This window comes from Pan troglodytes, chromosome 13 (genome assembly GCF_028858775.2).
Source record: "Pan troglodytes isolate AG18354 chromosome 13, NHGRI_mPanTro3-v2.0_pri, whole genome shotgun sequence".
In the NCBI taxonomy this organism is placed as follows: domain Eukaryota; kingdom Metazoa; phylum Chordata; class Mammalia; order Primates; family Hominidae; genus Pan; species Pan troglodytes.
In genome coordinates this window covers 19,907,253-19,924,593 of record NC_072411.2, presented here as the reverse complement: position 1 = coordinate 19,924,593, position 17,341 = coordinate 19,907,253, and the positions used below count along the sequence as shown (strand labels likewise).

The 17,341-nt window shown below is 52.9% G+C and overlaps 1 protein-coding gene across 3 annotated transcripts in view; it reads right to left on the bottom strand.

Moving 5' to 3' along the window:
• The window catches only part of STEAP3 (STEAP3 metalloreductase), a 43,455-nt gene extending 26,338 nt beyond the window's left edge, over nucleotides 1-17,117 (bottom strand). Inside the window, exons 1-2 of one of the 3 annotated variants that reach the window (XM_016949582.4) lie at nucleotides 17,039-17,117; nucleotides 16,590-16,712 (exon numbers count right to left, since the gene is read on the bottom strand). Coding sequence is in view for 1 of the 3 variants with exons in the window: in XM_016949581.2 (XP_016805070.1) it covers nucleotides 8,623-8,644 (22 nt within the window). In the remaining 2 variants the exon portion in view is untranslated. Of the gene's footprint in view, nucleotides 1-8,622; nucleotides 9,039-15,738; nucleotides 15,959-16,589; nucleotides 16,713-17,038 lie in introns of those variants that run through there. The other 2 variants (XM_003309208.6, XM_016949581.2) reach the window with 2 other exon arrangements.
• Nucleotides 17,118-17,341: the final 224 nt, after the last annotated feature.

Sequence of the window (17,341 nt, the reverse complement as noted above, 5' to 3'; positions counted from 1 at the left end):
CAGCACCAGGGCTCAGCAAGCCACAAGTGAAAACATAAATTCTTGCACACAGCCTGGCCAACATGGTGATACCCCATCTCTACTAAAAATACAAAAACTACCTGGGTGTGTTGGCACGTGCCTGTAATCCCAGCTACTCCGGAGGCTGAAGCAGGAGAATCGCTTGAACCTGGGAGGCAGAGGTTGCAGTGAGCCGAGATCGCGCCACTGCACTCCAGCCTGGGCGACAGAGTGAGACTCGGTCTCAAACAAACAAACAAAAACAAAAGAATTCTTGCACAGAACTCTTTTCTAGACTGAAAACGTGTAGAGAGGGAAAGAGGAAGGACCTGGATCTGGGGTCTACTCTGAGTATCTTCTCACTGGGAGGTACTGGACACGTCAGTCCTTTCTCTGACCTGTTTCCTCATGTGTCAAATGAAAATACCGATTTTCCCTCAAGAGCATGAAGTAGCCAAGGGCCATATACACCTGGGGCATTGCTCTGTGGCTGGGATGTTTCTGGAAGTTCTTCCCCTGTGGTCTTTTTCTCATGTGCTCATTGTCCACCCCCCGCCCCCACTTCCCTGAGCTTTGGGAGGGCGAGATTGCTGTGTGTTGTTCCACATGCACCCAGAACCCCACACCATGCCTGGCACACTGTAGAGGTTCTGTGCATCTCTCTGCCTGACTGCGCACACCACTGGAGCCTATGTAGCCTCTGGGGGCAGAAATCCTTCCAAAACGCAGTACAAAATCAGATCCTCATCCAGCACCCCAGGGATCACCCCAACCTGCCTGGGGTTCATCTTCAGTTTTCACAGAGCCTTTGTGTAAGCTCTGCCTCTTCTCTCATCCTCAGGACTTTGTGGGCGCTGTCTGTCTGCCTGCTCACCTCTTAAAGCCCCCCAGGTCCTGCTAATTCGCTGCTGACGAAATCGAAAGAGCACAGCATCGAGAAAGTGCAAAGCCAACTCAGAATGGAGAAAAGTTCGGCAAATCATATAACTGATAAGGGGACCTGTTTCTAAATATCTGAAGAACTCTTACACCTCGGTATTAAAAAGACAAACAACCTACATAAAGTGGGCAAAAGACTGGAAAAGACACTTCTCCAAAAAAGATATACAAATGCACATGAAAAGATGTTCAGCATCATTAGCCCTCAGGGAAATGCAAATGAAAACCACAATGAGATACCACTTCACACCCACTGGGATGGCTACAATGATATATTTTTTTAAAAGACAGGGAGGATGTGGAGAAATCAGAACCCTCCTACACTGCTGCTGGGATTGTAAAATGGTGCAGGCACCGTGGAGAACAGCCTGGGAATTCTTCAAAACGTTAAACAGAGTTTCTATATGACCCAGCAACTCTACTACTAGCTATATATCCAAGAGAAGGAAGAATGTATATCCACACAAAGACATTTTCACCCATTATTCATAATACCCAAAAAGTGGAAACAATTCAAACGTCCATCAACTGAGGAATGGTTAAACAAAATGTGGCCTATCCATCCGGTGGACTAATATTCAGCCATAAAGAGAAACTAAGTATGCATCCAACAGGGGTGAACCTCGAAAGCATTAAGTGAAAGAAGCCAATTACAAAAGGCCAGACATTACATAATTACACTTATATAAATGTCTAGAATAAACAAATCAATAGAGACAGAAAGTAGATTAGTGGTGGCCAGAATGGGGGATTTGGAGAAAATGGGGAGTGACTCCTCACGGGTACACAGTTTCTTTTTGGGGTGATAGAAATATTCTACAATTGATTATAGTGATGATGATTACATAACTCTGAATACACTAAAAACTATTGAATTGTTTTATTTACTTTTTAAATAACTTCATTGAGCTATACCTCACATTACCATGCAACTCACCATTTGAATGGGTGAATTGCGTGGTGATGTGAGGTATAGCTCAATAAAGTTATTTAAAAAGTTGTTACTTAAAATAAAAAAGGAAATTGAGGTATGGCAGACTGCTACTAGTGTGTGTAAACCAAGAGTAAACATGTTTTGGATGACAGCTTAAGCACGCTCCATGAGCCTATGTCACTGGATGGATTTTGTAACACCAATGTTGGTGGCTGCTGTGGTTTGGAGGTTTGTCCCCCAAAAACCTCGTGTTGAAATCTGATCTCCAATACTGGAGGTGCACCTAATAAGAGGTGTTTGGGTCATGGGGGTGGATTCCCTCCCTGGCTGGGGGGAGGGCAGAGGAGCAAGTAAGTTCCCTGTTAGTTCTCATTGTATTAGTTTCCTCGAGAGCAGCTTGTTAAAAAGAGCCTGCCACCTCCCTACCCTCTCTCTCTCTCTTACTTCCTCTCTCCCCAGGTGATCTCTGCACACATGGTGCACATGAGGAAATGGGGCTCAGGAAGGTGAAGTGACTTGCCCAGGCCACCAGCTAGCAAGTGGTCAGGTGGGATATGAATCCACCCCTCTGCTGGGCCCTTGCTGGCTGACCTTGCAGGTTACTAAGGTGACTGATCCTGAATAAATCCAGAGCATTCAAATGTTTGTCTTCCTTTTGAAAAAAACCTTTTCTCTTTACAAATTCCCCAGCTTCAGGTATTCCTTTATAGCAACACAAAGACCACACTAGCACAGTGGCTCTGCAACCTTCTGAAGTTATGTCCTATTTGTTTTCCACATAATTGAGGTTCCTAAGCCCCGTGACCTCTGGACAAGTGAGGCTTATATAATCAGTACCATTACCTGTTGTTGTTGTAAAAATGGTGCCTTGGGCTAAACTGTCCTCTTGGCCTTTGCTCACACAGCTACTTCTCTGCCATCCATGCAAGCAATTCCAGGGCCCAGGGGATGATGTGTGGGTGCCAAGTGCTGGGGTCTGAGGTCCACCCCACCAGCTCCCAGGTCAGTGAACAGGGCAGATGTGTTCCAGGGGGAGTGGGGGAGACACCATCTGCTGCTCACCCACATGGCTGAGGGTTTATAGAAGGATGTGCAGGTGGAAACATGCACACAGCTGCAGATCTGCTAAGTGGGGCATTAGTCCCTCTTCCTCCTAAAGTCATCCCTTCCCTAACCAGGCAGAGGATCATTTCAGCCCCTGGGTTTCTCTAAATAACACAGCTGAAGCCACAATTGGTCACTGAGAGCTTCCCTAGCCAGGCCAGGCCACTCCCCACAATGCAGCCAACAGGACACGGGCTCAGCAAAACGTTAGAACACTCTGGGTTTATTCAGGATCAGTCACCTTAGTAAACTGCAAGGTCAGCCAGCAAGGGCCCAGCAGAGGGATGGATTTTCATATCCCACCAGACCACTTGCTAGCTGGCGGCCCGGCCAAGTCACTTCACCTTCCTGAGCCCCATTTCCTCATCTGCACTATGGGCTGATGTTCCTCACCTTAATGAGGTGTAGCAAGGATTATATGAGACAAACAAAGTGCTACGCTCTGGGCCTGTTAAATTTACTCATTTTTAATTTTATTCCTCTCTAGGATATTTTGTAAATCTTTTTGTCTGGGTAAAGCAGAAATAGATGCACCCAAATCAATACACAGTGTTCTCTGCCTAATGGAAAAATTTACTTTAAAATCTTCTAAAAATGTGCTCTAAGATAATGGCCAGGAGGTACATGCCCATTTCTCCCCAAGACAATTGGAGGAAAAGACCTGCTACTATTTGGGACTTGGGAGTGGGAAGAAGAAGGGGGAAGAGCAGAGCAGAAGATCTGGGGTGGAGGGAAGAGTAGGAGGGCCTGCTGCTCAGGGCCACAGCCCTGGTGGCTGGGCACTGGGGCACTGGGGTCAGCACTGGGCTCCTTGAGCCCTCTAGGGGATGCTGGTCCCAACATCTGGTTCCCTGCCAGGGACAGTCATGCCACTGGGGTCTCCAGGCCACTTACCCTTGCAAGGATCAAGCCTATACCAACTGCTCCTCTGCCTCCATGGCCCTCCAGAGCAATACGTCTCACTGGACAGTACTGTTTTCTTTCCTGTCTATCTTCTCCCCCACTGCAAGCTCCTCAAGGTGAGAACTAAGTAAAACTCCCTTTTGCAAACCCCAGCACTTAGGACACATCAGGTCAAACTTGAGCTGCATCAGGGTCACCTGGAGGACTGATGAAAACATATTGCTGGGCTCCACATCCAGAATTGCTGGTGCTGCTGGTGTGGGGACCACACTTTGAAAACCACTGCAGTAGCTGCTAAGGAAAGGGCTGTGGACGGGGTCAATGAACTAACCACTCACTTGCATGCAAGAGAAACTCAGTTTTGACTTTTTTTTCTCTGGGTCTTTACAGTTGGCCCAGCTCCCAGCCCACTTGGTCCAGAAAGTCCTCCCTGCTCACGGGGGCTTCGAGTATCCATGCTGTCTCTGAGCTCCTCTAGGTCTTGAGGGTCACAGGTATATGCTCTGTCCCTACATACCCCTTGGCTGCCCAGAGCTGGGTCTCTCAGGTGAGAAGAAGGCAATCAGAGTCATTGTGGCATTGTTAGCTGAGTCAATAAAACAAACCCCATGGGGACCACTCCCTGGCTACATGTGGGTCATTAGGCCCACTGCAGGCTGGGGAGAGGAGCAGTTCTAGGGGACCGTGAAGATCTTGGGGATCCAGGAGCGCTCTAACACCCTGACTGGGAGGATATTCCCAGAGGACAGAGTTTCCTGGCTGAGCAAGAATCCAGATGGCCTGCCTGCCATCCAGGAATCTCTTACTAGCATGCTTTGACAGCCCAGTCTGGGAGAACTGCTCACTGGGACAGTTCATTACTACCCATCGCCAGCGTATGGGAAGGATGATGGTCAGTGCTGGTTGGGAAGGGGAAGAGGAAAGCCCAACAGTCAGCACCAAGGCCAGGGGCTTGAAGCAGCGGAGGGGGGTGGGGCATGCTCAAGCCCTAGGGTCCCTATGCTGCACAACTTTAGGAGGTGCCATTTACATAGTAATCCCTGTGGAGAGTGCCCTCTGGAGGTGTGCAGTGCACAGCCTGTGCAGTTCTATGCAATGGTCCATCCTGCCAAACCTCCTCTGAGAAATTCTCTTATTCGTTATTCCCAGAGTACCTGCTGTGTACCCAGCATGAAGCAAGGCGCCGGTGGCCATGCAGGTGGCCAAAGATGACCTGCCCTCTTAAGGCTCTTAGGAGAAAGGCCAGCTACACAATGCAGGAAGAAGCAAAGTGCTGGAATGAGGGGATGACCGGGCGCTATGGAGCCAGGGAGGAGGGCTTTAGTTTGCCCAGGGAGGCCGGGGAGCTGGCTTGTGGGGGCAGCCAGCTCCCTATGGGCCGGTTAATCCAGCCAGGTTGGAGGCCATCAGGCAGTGGCAGCTGAATCCGCAGCTTCAGCGTCTGGAGCTGGGTGGTTTCTTGCTTTCCAGGGAGACCTGGAGCTGCACAAACCCTGGGACTGGTGGGTCTTGTGGGCTGTGGCTGCCCCCACCCCTCCCCTTGTTATGGCACAGGATTTGCTGAATCAGGGATGGGCCTCATCCCTGCTCCTGGGCAGGGCGAGCCGTGGGGTTAAGGAAAGGGCAGAGTTAGCCAAGACACACAGAGGCAGCTCAGCATGTCTGCCATGGAGCTCGGCCTGCCTCACATCACCTGATTTTTGGGCTTAGGGATGCATGCTTTATCCTGGTTTGCCCAGCTGCCACACTGCCTTTTTCTGGAAGCCTCTGAGGTGCCCTCCCCTGTCCCTCAGTGGCCTCTTTCTTTGGATTCCCAGGGATACTGGAAATCGGCCTCCACCCTCTAACCGCTCTGCATGGGAAGAGTCATGCAGCCACTTCCCAACCACCTGCCATGGGCCAGCTCCAACTTTTGCAAGAGCTCTGACTTTTGCAACAGCTTTGATGTTCGCCAGGGTCCCAAGAGCTCAAAAGTCTGGTCCAGGCAGCCCGGGGAGCAGCTCCTGGCCTCCACCTGGGCCTAGGACAGGGAGGAGTTCACGCTCTGGGACTAACTCTGCACTTTTTGTCACATTAACGTTGGCTGCACACACTGGTTCTCTTGTCTGTCACCTCCTTGGATGGGGGCCAATAAAAAACTCATTTCTGTGCCTCTAACACCTACCGGGGCCTCGCACGCAGTAAGTGCTCAATACATTTTTGTGGTTTGAATGATTTAAGGACTAGATTCTAAGGGGAGTATTTGTGAGTTGGGAGGGGAGTATTTGTGAGTCATAGCTGTTCTTCCCAGAACCTAGCTGGGGCTCTCTTGTACTCAGTGGTGATGAAATAATAATACTATGAGTTTCTAATCCCTTCTGCAGCTTGGTGACATTGTTAGACCTGGCCAAGCATTTCGCTATTTGATAAACTTAGTAACACTGAGGACTTATGCAAAGATGAATGTAAACACTGGAAATAAATATTAACAAAGAGACTGCTGCAGATCTGGTCAAAGTGAAAATCAAACACCAGATCTAAGGTGCATTGAGGTGCAGCCTGGTATGGGGGTACTCATGGAAGGAGGCTTCAGGGATGCTGAGTCAATGGCTTCAGGGTTTTTGGAGGCTCCTGGGCCAGGGCATGGCAACCATTTGGAGGGGTCTGCCCAGTCCCCATTAGGTGGGGGTGTCAGGGCAGGTGAGGCCCAGCTGCTGCCATTGGCAGATGTGCTGTCTCCTTGGCCCTTCCAAACCTGGGTCTGCCTGATCTATGTCTCTGGCCACTTCCCACCCAGAGCTCTTGCTTGCTTTCTGCTTAGGTTATAGGCTTAATCTTTTTGCCTGGGAAGTGCCTTCCCCGCAAGTAGCAAAATTCAACAGGAAGGCCCAGTGCCCTTACAAGGCAGAATGAATTTCCCTGCCTCTGGCCCCTTGGCTCTGCAGCACAGGTAACAGGATGCAACTAGCATACGGTGGTGTGTACTTTCCCTTAGAGGTCCCAGAGGTAGGTGGTGGGGGGCCCTGCTCCCCACCATCTCGATCACCCCTCCCCACATGCTAATGTTAGTATTAAAACTAACACCCTTGGATATGAACAATCTACATCTCCCAGTCAGGTAAAGTGAATAACAGCTTCTGCAAAGTCTTTCCCATTTTATGGATCTGAAATTTACAATATAAGTCAAAAGCAGGGCACATTTTATGCAAATAAGAAGTTTTCAGGGAAGTCCCCCACCCTGTGACTGCCCCATGTAGAAACTCCGGGCCTCCCCTACAGCATGAATTCCGTCTTCCCCAACAGAGAGGAGCGGGGCAGGCACATCCCAGCACCTAACAAATGCCTAGCATGGGCACAGCTGCAATAACCAGGAGTCAAATGCAGAGAAGTGCCAGCGAGGTGAAGTCGGGGATCGTGCCTGCGGATGTGGGCACAGGGTTTGACCTGCAGGAGGCTATAATTCCTTCTACTTTGCAGAAGAGAAAACTGAGGCCCAGTCAGGTTAAAGGTCCTCCTCTGGGCCCTGAGTTGGCTCTTGCCTGCCCCGGATCCGCTGTGCCCTGGGCCCATCCAGTCCCTGCATTCAAGCTGCCTCTGGGGTGGGGAGGGTCTGCGGCTCATTGCTCAGGATGTGAGTAACAGCCAGTCACCCAGTCAGCACCAGACTCTGGTGTCTTCTGCTTTCTTCTGCTTCAGTTTTCTGTCTCCTCACTGAGCTGCTCCAACTCATACTTTCCAGCCCCTCATTCTCAGGCTGTTTCTGCAAATCCAGGGCTGCCCCCTATCCTAGAACCCCTAGGCTTCATTCTTACTGGGCCTGGGGTCCAGGAAGCCACACCTGATCCCAGGTCCCTTTTGCTATCCCACCCCTAGCCTCCCACAGCTGACCTGAGGGCAGAGAGGCCAGAGGATGCCAGTCTCAAATCATAGTTTAAAAGCTCGCTTATAGCCACACACATCTAATTGGTACATTTCTATTTTTCTCTGTGGGCATTTTCCCTTTCTGATGGACTCTTACAAACATTTTACTGTTATATTTCTTGTAATACTGCCTGGAATCATTATTTAGACATCATTAAAAAATTATTATATTTTTAAAAGGAAGGCTGAGAAGTTCCTACAAAAGAGAATACAGAAAACTCAAGCACACTCGAGCCAATCCCCACAGAAATACACATGCGTGCAAGTTTCGTCTGATGGAAAAGAGTTTATCATCACACCACTTTGCAAAATAAAAGTGAATGAATAATTTAGAGAGCTTTTTACAAACAGCTAGATTTTCAAATCATTCTAGAAAAATCTGGTTCAATTATTTGCAGCAGCAGTTCCGTGCTAAACCAATGCAGAAATGGTTACCAATAAGAAAAATTTACAATTCCCAATGGGCCTGCATTCCACAGAAATGCATCATAAACATTAACATCCTTAAACACACACACACACACACACACACACGCAACTGTGTGTGATAAATCCTTGAACCCCTGAAATTTAAAAGCCTCCTGACTTAATAACCTGGACTCCCTTTCCTCCAAAGGGGGCCATGAAAACGTGCAGCTGATACATATTTCCCATTTTATACTGCACTTTTTGCAGCCTGTTCCAAGGCAGTACAGATCTCTGGGAGGTGTCAAGTTCCTCGGACCTCCTGGAGATTCAAGGGGCACCCTCCAGCAGGGCAGGGGTCAGGTGGTGAGGGAGCTGGTGGGAGGGGTTTGCACACGACCCATGCCCCCTTGGATCTGCGTCCTAGCCAGACTTACCAACAGCAGGCTGGTGCGACATCCGGCTGACGTGAGGGTCTGAGGCTCTCAGGTCACTCGACAGCCTCACCGTGAGGTGAGCCACCCTTTCTGGCTCAGTCTCCAACCAGGACAGCCTGGCTTTGGTTTTGACTCTTGGTTTCTCAGGAGGCGAGGGGCCTGCCAGGGGCTTGCACAGCCAGCTGCCTCCCCCAGCCTGCACGCCAGCTCTTGGCCACAGGGACTGGACTGGGAGTGGTGACTGATGCTTGGTTGGAGAGTGCACTGAGAGAGCGCAGCTCTGGCCTGCTGCTTCCTGCTCTGGGAGGAAACCTCACGGGTGATAATTAGTGGCTCAGACTCAAGTCTCTTTGCTACAGGAACTGAGGTGGGACGACCAGTAGAACCCAGGATGCATAAAATGAATAAATGTCATCTAACGTGCGCACACACACGTGAGCGAGAGAGAGAAAGGGAGAGAGGCGTTTACTCTTCGGGATACAAAGGCAAACATAATGGCTGCAGAAAGTGGCAATTTATCAATTTCTGTGGGGGAAATTTATTGCAGTCACCATGGCTGCCACTGGCTTAGTGATAATGCTCTCAGCATTTGGTGGCCACAAAGGCTTCATTGTCATCTTTACTTGCTTGTCAGTGCTCACAGTGGGGAGAAAGACAGACAGACAGACAGACAGACCCACAAACAGGTGACAGCACTTGTCTCCAGGGCAAAGCATGGACGGGGGCTGAAGAAGACACAGGCATGTTTCTGCTGGCTGGGGATGGCTTTTCAGTGGACCTTGGAGGCCACACCGGCAGCCCAAAGGAGGCTGGAGGTTTGGAAGCTTTTGCATTGTTGAAGTGAATTATGTGCAAGCCCATTCTTAGGGATAAGTGTATTCTATTGTTTTCAACTTGTTTGGAACCTAGCGATCTTGGAATAGGGCACATCTAAGTATCCCGGGCATCTTTATCTCAGGGCATCTTTATATCAGATCCCCTAGCATCTGATAAACAGGTTCTGGGCAGGTTTCCCCTATCATCACCAAACACCAAGCCAAGGCCTCATTGTTCTCTGACTGCTGTGGCCCCCTGGGTCTCCTCTCTCCTACTGGAGTGAAAGCCCCTGTGGGCAGGGCTAGATTCCTGAATCTCCGCGGAGTCTAACACAGGCCGGTAGGCAGGGACTGACTTCCACTACCCCTTCTTCCAGTCCCTGCCCACTCCACCCCCACCACAGCCAATGGCATTCTTTCCATCTCAAATCTGACAACCTCCTGGCCCATCCCAATCCCCCTTCCTTGAAGATCCAGCCCAAGGCCTTGGGCACTTAAGGCACCTACCATCTTCCCCCAATGCCCACCCCTGACAATCTCTCCCGGCTTTGAATTCAGAGAGGCAGCTGTGTTAGTTGGGGGACCTAGCTGGACAGAGCTGTGTGTGAATTCCGGTCCAGCTACGTGCTAGCTGTGTGACGTTGGGTAGGTTGCTTTCCCTCTCTGTCCTGATGATTAAACAGTGAATATGAAACCCCTAAACACATGTCTTCCTTAGGACTGCTCTTGTGTGCACCTCTCCTTGCTCTGCTGCGGCAACTCACTGCACGTGGCCCCTCTACCACTCTGGGTGCTCTATGGTCAGCTGAGGGAGGGACCTAAGTGCCCTCCACCCCTGCACATCCTCACAGCCCCTCACATCGCTCTCTGCTTAGGTGAACTAATAATACAAAAATTAGCTGGGTGTGGTGGAGCACATCTGTAATCCCAGCTGCTCGGGAGGCTGAGGCAGGAGAATTGCTTGAAATTGGGAGGCAGAGGTTGCAGTGAGCCGAGATGGCACCACTGTACTCCAGCCTAGGTGGACACCTGTTGAGCCAGCAGGTGTCAGGCAGTGCTTTCAAATATTTGTGAACACCAGAATCGCCCGGGCAGTTTAAGTGGGTGGGTTTCTGGGCAGCCCCAGGCCCAGAGTCTCTAGTTCAGTGTGTTGGTGTGAGGTGGATAGGACTCTATTTTCCTGTCAAAGCTGCTGGGGGGTCTCCAGATCTCTTTGGAGAAGCTGCACTGTGAGGAAACCGCACCTGAGGAAAGCAAACCTTTCTGTTGCTTTTGAGAGTGCAGGAGCTGGAGAGTACGCGTTCCTGGAGGGCTCCAGGTCAGCTGTGACAGCTGCCCCCTGGGGTTCTCACTGAGACCTTGGCTCTACCCTGAGCTCCCTCAGGCTTGGGTCTTCCCCTCCTCTCAGCACCCCCCACAGAGCCACGCCAGATGTTAAAGGTCATGGGAGGGTAAGCGGCAGCCCCAATGGAACTCACACCAGCACAGGTGACACAAGGTTTCCAACCTCCAGCCTTCAGATCTGGGAACACCAGGAGGGCAGGGCTTTCCCAGATGCCTGCCCCTCCACCCACCCATCACCCTGATTTCTGGCTGCTGGGCCCAGCACTGTCTTGCTTCTTTCCCTTCCAGTTCCAGACACCACCTTCTTTCTGGCCAGTCCAGAGACATCTCCAAGGGCCAGAGGGTCATCTCCAGAGGGCCTGGTGTCACTTCCCACAGCTGCTCTGGCCTTACACCCAGGTTGGGGCGATATGATGGACAGTGGTGGGTCCCCTCAAACTCCACTGCATTCAGCGTGCTACTGACTCATGTGCAGGCCTGGGCAGTCACCCAGAAAGCCCCCCTGGATGCCAGCAAGCCCACTGTGGCAATGGGCAGGCCAGACCTCACCTGGAGGGCCCAGCTCACAGCCACTGTATCCTCTAGCTGTGCACCCAGAGTTCACCTTCAGAGAGACACTTGCCCTGACTGGGGTATACTGTTACCCTCTCAAGCCCACCAGGAAAATCACGCACCACTCCCCACAGCCTACTGGCCACCCCACCAGTCGGATGCTTATAGAAATGAGAAGCAGCCGGGTGTGGTGACTCACACCTGTAATCCCAGCACTTTGGGAGGCCGAGGCAGGTGGATCGCCTGAGGTCAGGAGTTCAAAACCAGCCTGGCCAACATGGCAAAACCCCATCTCTACTAATAATACAAAAATTAGCTGGGTGTGGTGGAGCACACCTGTAATCCCAGCTGCTCAGGAGGCTGAAGCAGGAGAATTGCTTGAAATCGGGAGGCAGAGGTTGCAGTGAGCCAAGATGGCACCACTGCACTCCAACCTAGGTGACAGAGCGAGATTCTGTCTCCAATAAATAAATAAATAAATAAATAAATAAATAAATAAATAAAAGAAATGGGAAGCTTGTTCCCTCACAGACCCCAGCATGCTGGCTTTGGGAGCCCTGCTGTCTACACATGAACCAAGACAGCTGACACCACAAAATAAAGCTTAGTGGGCCCATTCACCAACCCCAAATCTCTTTACATGTACCAAAGTTGGCTTTATAATCTTGGGGCAGTATTTTTTTTACGTGTTTAATAACAAGGCTTAAACATGTGATCTTTGCTGAACTCCCACCTGGCTCTCTTAAGCAGAAGGCAGAGATGGAGTAAGTCACAGCCTGATTGCGGAACAATCAGTGCTCACTTGTTGCCCACGCTGCCCGGTAACTGTGGGCATGCAGAAGACAGACTGACTGGGAAGAGTTGAGTATCGAACAATTCTCCAGTGTCAGTGTTCTTACGGTGCTGGAGCAATGAACGCCTGGCCCATTCAGTGCAGGGGTCACGAGACCAGGCCACACCTGAAGAGGAACACACTCTGCCCCTGGGTTGAAGTGACAACGCAAGAGTTTCTGATCCACAAGCAGTCGCCCATCAGCCCTGATGGCAGGCACAGTGGTTGATCCCTCCAGCTCAGTGGGTGAGGGGAGGGGGTGTCTCTGGTTTTGCATCCTCGCTCACTCACATGAGCTATAGGTCCTGAGACTTACTGCTACTGTGTCTCCTCACTCAGATTCGCAAGTACGCAGAGGGCACGGGTGTTTGTGGGGTGGTTAATGACAACAACACTCATCCTGCCAGAAGTGGGACTCAGCTGGTCTTAGAGTGCCTGGCTCAAAGTTAGTGCTCAGTAAGTGTTTGTTGAATGAATAACCGATGAGGCAGAATTTGGACAGGAGAATGTGGCAGTGGCAGGAGTCTCAGGTTAGAGGTGGAAAAAAAGAGGTTGGGGTCCATATGAAGTTGGAAAGTCACATGGTTGGGAGAATAACATTATCGACCTCCTAAGAGTCTCCAGGTACAAATGAGCTCCTGTAGATAAAGTGTTTGGCCCGGATGCTGGCACATGGGAGGCTGAATGTCAGTGATGAGGACTGGCATTTCAGGCAGGATAGTGGTGGTGTGTGGCATGCCAAGGATGTGACAGTTGGAGCACACAGAGGCCCGGGACCCGTGGGAGGCTGTGTTGGACAGGTGGGTGGACCCAGCTGCAGGAGACAGATGGGAGGAAGAGGGACTTCTGTAGCCCAATGTTTGAAGACCATCTAGTCTCCAACCCCGATCCCTGCCCCTCTCCTCTCCAAGTTCTGTAATCTCCACAGCCTCTCAAATTGGGATGGTTTGGCAGGGGTGGGGTAGGAGCGGAAAAAAGCACACACCCTTCCAACTCCTAGAGGGAGGAAAGGCACCAACTTGGCCTTAGGTTTTAATAACTACTTAAACTGGTAAACATCCTCATTTTAAATCAAGAGGCAACTCCCTGGTCTAGATGCTAGAAAGCAGTTTCATAGTGCTCAACCTGCTCAGCTCAGGAAGACCTGGCCACTACGCACCGTGGGTGGACAGGAAAGAGTGGATCCAGCCTCAGCTGGAAGACCAGAGAGCCCGACTCCCCAAATGACCTGCTTCCTTCCCCTGCCCCAGCCTGCCTGAATCTCAACCCAGCCCTCTCAGTTGTTCATTTGCAGCTGGACAGGGAATGTAGCAGGCAGAGTAGACCGCCAGGCTGGGAGGCATCAGCTGAGACTGAGCTGGGAACCCTGGGACTTGGAGCCAAGGCCAGCTCTGCCACAGAGCACGGAACCTGGAGGCCACTCTCTAGGCCTCAGTTACCTTCTCTAGGAAAGCTAGTGGTTCGGTCTACAAGAGCACTAGGCCTGGAAGGCCCCTCACTGGTTAACTCGCAAACCTGAGGTGAAGAAGGAGGGATCCGATATTTACTGCACTCCTAAAACTCAGCACTTCACACACTTAGTACCCCAAATAGGCATACTTGTTTTATGAGGATATGCTGTTTGAAGCCCTTGGCAAGGTTTTGCAAATGAACAGAGGTTCAGAGATCTGAGGGCTTCATGTTACGGGGTAAGGAGCTGAGATTTGGACTCGTCCATCTGACTCCAAAGCCAGACTATCCCCAGCACTCAGCCAGTGACCTTTTGCCCACCCAGCTCTCAGGTGTGCGCCTTTGGACTTCACTCAAGAACTTTCACTTTTTAACCACCTGAAGCCCTGCCCAGCACCCTGGTCTCTGATAAGTCCAAGAAGGGAAGGGCTGTGGGCCAAGGATAGGAGATATGAATGGGAGAGGAATCTACCTGTTTGACATCTCTAGGCTGGAGAGGGAACATGTGTGATTCCAGCTTGACCTGGCCTGGTCCTCAGCAAACCTGGGGCAGGCTGTTCAACCCCCAGGTGGACAAGTTGCCCAGCCTGAGCTCCCTGCTGGCTCTGAGGCCAGCATCAGACTGTGTCAGTTCCATACCTGCTGCCGGATTGCCTGGCTGAGGCCACCTGCTCCATTTAAGCCCCCTTCAGGACACTAGTGACACCATCTACCCCACCCCGCCCACTTACCCATTAGACATTGACTAAGCACCTGCTCCTTGCCAGCCCCTCTGCAGGCCACCAGGGACAGAGATGAGTAAGACACAGTCTGGGCCCTCCAGGTGCTCCTAGCTGATTTAGTCAGCTTCGGATGGGACTTGGGGATCTATATTTTTAACAAGCCTTGCAGGTGACTGAGAGGACACACCCAGGTGAGACCCTTTGGTTTTGTGGACCTTCTGGCTCTCAGCACTGTATTCTTGGGGCTGCCAGAATCCTCTTGAGGACACAGCCTGTTTCGCCCCAGTAGTAGGTTCCTCTGGGCTCCAAGTCAGATAACTCTGGGTTCAAATTCTGCTTCTGCAACTTCCTAGCTGTGTATCCTTGCAAAATATGTGGACTCTCTGAGGCTGTTTCCCCATTTTTAACAAGAGATAATGGTGCCTTCCTGTTGTGAGGATTAACTGGGATATTGTGCACAAAGCCCTTAGCAAGATGCCTGGCACACATAAATGGGAATATCTGCTGTTAATTATATTATGGCTGCACTCTGATGGACAGAAATACCTCCCCGGGGGCATTTCCAGAATCCCCACTTCTGGAGCCCATCTCTGAGGTGGCCCTGGATATTTGGGAGGCCTCTCCGTGCCCTCCGCCAGGGCTTCAGCGGGACCCTCCTGCTTCTCCCCACGGATCCGGCTTTCTGGTCCCCAAACCGCATATTATCTGGGCACACCCTCCCTTTCATTTACTCAGAGTGACCAAAGTTCCAACCACACCTCTCCGGGCAGCCTGTCCCCAAATTTCGGGGAAGTGGGCAGGAGGGGGAGCTTTGCCGGGCAGGAGGGGGAACTTTGCCAGGCAAGGGCTCCGCGGGCAGAGGCGGGCACTGGTGAGGCCAGCCTCCTCCTGGGGACCAAGGTCGGGCGCCTCTGCCCAGCCCCTGCACCTGCCCCTGCCCCTGCCCTGTTCGGCTGCGAAGGGACTGGGAGGTCTGGCGAGGAAGAGCCTGGAAGATCCCGCCCACAGCTACCAGCCCTCCTTTGGGACCGCTGGCCAGAGCCCCAGCCGTGGGGCACACGGGACCTGTGGACTCAGCCGGGGTCAGCCGGAGGGGCGCCCACATCTGCACCCGGGGCTCCAGAGCCTGCTCCCCGCCACTGTCGCCGCCGGCCCTGCCTAACCCGCGCGGCGCAAGCGGCTTCCACGCCTAGGGAAGGAAGGCACACGGGGTGGGGGCCCCGGAACCCGGTTTCTCTGCCGCCGGGCGCACGTGGCTCGGTCCCAGGGGACAGAAGTCGCCTCCAGACGTGTGGCGGCACCCGAGGTCCGCGCAGCGATGGCGCAGGGTGCAACCGGGCGGGCGTCTCGGGGACCGGGCGCAGCACGCAGCCCCGCGGAGACCGGGGGAGGGTTCACTCACCTCTGCGGCCCGCCGCTCGGAGCAACCGCGGCAGCTGAAGGTCCGCGGCGAAGGCGGTGGCTCGGCCCGAGGCTCCTCCTCTCCCGCGCCCCACCCGCCCGGGAGGGCCGGACCTGCAGGGGAGGTGGCCGCCCTCCAGCCCGCCGCAGCTTATCCGGCTCGGCCACCTCCCCCGGGGCCGCAATCAGGAGCCGCCGGGTCCTTGCTCCCCGCCCAGCCCTGCACAGCCCCGGCAGCGGTGGCAGCGTCCAACCACCCTCCTCCCCTGGCCCCGGGCGGGAGGTCGCCAGCCGGCTCCCACACTTCCTGATGTGCAGTGCCCGGCACACGGCTGAAGTGAGCAGAACTCCGGGACCTCCTCTTAGCCCGGCCACGGAGGGCACCCAGGCCAGGGTGACCTCTCTTAACCTGAGGAGCACCTCGAATCCTTGTCCATTTTATAACCGAGGCCAAGTGACAGCCATGGTTGCAGGTGGGAAGAGACCAGGGCGCCAGATTGGGTCCGGATCCCTTCCCTCTCGACAAGGTTGCACCCAGGCCTTTGTGGTCCCCCCCAATCTCTGTCCCTTGTCCACCCTTAGGGCAGACTTTTGACCCTTCCCAGCAGTCCTCAGGTTCCAAGACCGGTGGGATGGCGGGTACCTTTCTCCCGGAGCCGCCTCCCTGTCTAGGCCTTCTGGGCTCTGAAACCCTACCCGTCCCCCCTTCCCCCTGGGGCACTGCCCGCTGCCCTCCGCACTTCCAATGCCGATGGCTTCACAGCACTGCAGTGAAGCAGGGCGTAAGTAAGGGGAGGCTGTCTGTGGGCGCCTCTCTGGAGGTGTGCGCCCTGGTCGGAAGCCCCTTCTCACCTGTGGTCACGGTTGCCGGCTGCAGTTATTTTCTTTACAGGTGAGGAGACCCGGGCTTTTCCGCTCAGATTCGTGGAGGCTGAGTGGGGGTCCCTGACCCCTGGTACTCTTTCTAGAGTATTCCTGGGAGACATACACTATTAGCCTCTGATAAGGAGCTTCAGGTTATTTTTAGGAAGTCTAAGAATCCTGTTTTCTGGGGAGCCAGCCTCTGTTGGGGAGATAAGCCTCCGGAGGCCAGAGGCAGGAGCTGGGCCTCAAGGAAGGCCCCACAACTGGACCCCAAAGGGCACGGTGGGGAGGAAGAGGCAGAGCTCTGGTCTCCCTGTGGAGGGAGTGCTGCTGTAAAGGGCCTTTCCCTCCACCCCCAACTCCCGCCGAGAACCCCCCCACGCCCGCAGGCAGTTTGCTTTCCCCCTCCACAGCTTTCCTCCTACCCGAATACCCACCTCCCAGCTCTCTGCTCAGCCAGGGCCCAAGGCCAGAGCCTCTCCTTTCTCTTGCAAGAACTTTCCTGTCCCACCTTGCCCCAGGGCAACACCTCTTATGGCAATTCTTACAGGTCCTTTATCCATTCAACACTCACAGTGCCCCAGGTGCCAGACAGTGCTCCCAGTGCTAGAGACACACGTGCCCAATGGAGGTTCCTGCCCTTAGGGTGCCAGGGCTGGTGAGTGGCCCCTGCAGTGGGTTGTAAACTTTGAGAAGACAAGACCCAGTTCCTAGCCCCCTCTGGTGCCCCTAATATGCTC